The sequence below is a fragment of the Seriola lalandi genome, unplaced genomic scaffold (genome assembly GCF_002814215.2).
Source record: "Seriola lalandi dorsalis isolate HSWRI2012SDOR001 ecotype SW California unplaced genomic scaffold, Sedor1 jcf7180001964142, whole genome shotgun sequence".
Lineage (NCBI taxonomy): Eukaryota > Metazoa > Chordata > Actinopteri > Carangiformes > Carangidae > Seriola > Seriola lalandi.
The window spans coordinates 1-1363 of record NW_019434810.1 but is presented as its reverse complement, the minus strand read 5'-3'; the positions used below and the strand labels follow the sequence as shown (position 1 = coordinate 1363).

The 1363-nt window shown below is 41.6% G+C and overlaps 1 protein-coding gene across 1 annotated transcript; it reads right to left on the bottom strand.

Annotated features, from left to right (window-relative positions):
• Positions 1-234: 234 nt before the first annotated feature.
• Positions 235-1333, bottom strand: LOC111649029 (KICSTOR complex protein SZT2-like). Its single transcript, XM_023398771.2, has 3 exons — positions 1205-1333; positions 610-730; positions 235-419 (listed from the first exon to the last, which is right to left on the bottom strand). Exons 1-3 carry the CDS (start codon positions 1247-1249, stop codon positions 250-252), a joined length of 336 nt encoding a protein of 111 aa, XP_023254539.2. The 5' UTR covers positions 1250-1333; the 3' UTR covers positions 235-249.
• Between the last annotated feature and the right edge of the window lie 30 nt (positions 1334-1363).

Here is a 1363-nt window from a genome sequence, read left to right as displayed (position 1 = left end):
ATAATTCTCCTGTAAAATGAAGAACAAGAGCAGATTCACACACAATGACACTTTACAAAGCACATCATTAATACGAGTCATCACAATTAGTTCTACAAAGTTCATTCAAAGTATTAATTATGGCTCATTTTTTTCCAAAATATCAACCAGCACAGAAGTAAAGAAATAGTCAGAATTTTATATATCATCAACTTGATTAAAACCTGTCCTTCATTCGCCTAAACAAAAGTATGTTTATTTATCTCAAACTCAGATCTGCCACTCACCTCTGGACACCCCCATGTTGGGTCCCATCTTGAGACGAGGGTGAATGTGGATGATTGTGCTCCACACCACATCACAGGCAAAATGTCCAGGGATGAACTGCATAGTGGCGGCCAAGTAATCCCTGGCCTGGTAGCTTTCCTCTGTGTTGTAATCTGTGTGGTCAGGGTCAGAGAATCACAAGCATGTGACAGTTGCAGAGAGCAGACATGACATCAAAGAAGACATGACAGGGTCTGTTCCCCCACATACAAACTCTTTCACCTCCACAACCTTGTGTTGGGCTGCAGAAAACAAATCTCAAAAACACATCAAACCAACACGAATCATTTTCTCCTGACGCACCGTCGGAGGTGTTGAGCCTCTGCCTGTAGTGAGACTCGCTCTTCCAGATGTCTTCCTCACTCTCAGCGACCAGCAGAGAGTTACAAACATGGCTGTCATGTAGGTCCTGCAGCAGCATTCGCTACACATACAGAAATACACACAACAGAGAGTAAGCAGCAAGTAAAGGAAGCACTGCACAGGACTGTCATCACATATATAGTATGTGTTAGTTGAAACATACATACATACATTTACATCAAATCACAATCTTTTTGCACTCAAATACCTAAAAATTGTTTCTAAAAGTGAAATCTGATGAAAACAAAACCAGAACCACAACTAACAATTTTGGATGTTCTGATGTTCTGGATGTCCTGGTGTTCTCATGTTCTGGATGTTCTAGTGTTCTCATGTCCTTGATGTTCTCATGTTCTCATGTTCTGGGGTACTGATGTTCTAGTGTTCTGATGTTCTGGATATTCTAGATGTCCTGGTGTTCTGGTGTTCTGATCTTCGGGATGTTGTGGTGTTCTCATGTTTTGGATGTTCTAGTGTTCTGATGTAAATATATGTATAACATAAATATAAAGATCAGTGATGTAGGTGTATTCACCTGATTGACTACCCTGCAGATCTCTCCGATCTTCCTGACGACCATCTGATGTAGCTGTAAGTATTCAGGCAGCTCCTGCTCCTCCTCCTTCTTCAGCTCCTCAGCACTGCCCTCCTTTCCTTCTGTGAAGCCCCTTGGATAAAAGAATATGACACAAGC

Coding starts and splice junctions, on each gene's coding strand:
- LOC111649029 (XM_023398771.2), bottom strand. CDS start 1,249: ATGGTCGTCAGGAAGATCGGAGAGATCTGCAGGGTAGTCAATCAG. Junction 731..1,204: donor TCTGCAGGGTAGTCAATCAG/GTGAATACACCT, acceptor CTGTATGTGTAG/CGAATGCTGCTGCAGGACCT. Junction 420..609: donor GAGGCTCAACACCTCCGACG/GTGCGTCAGGAG, acceptor CTGACCACACAG/ATTACAACACAGAGGAAAGC.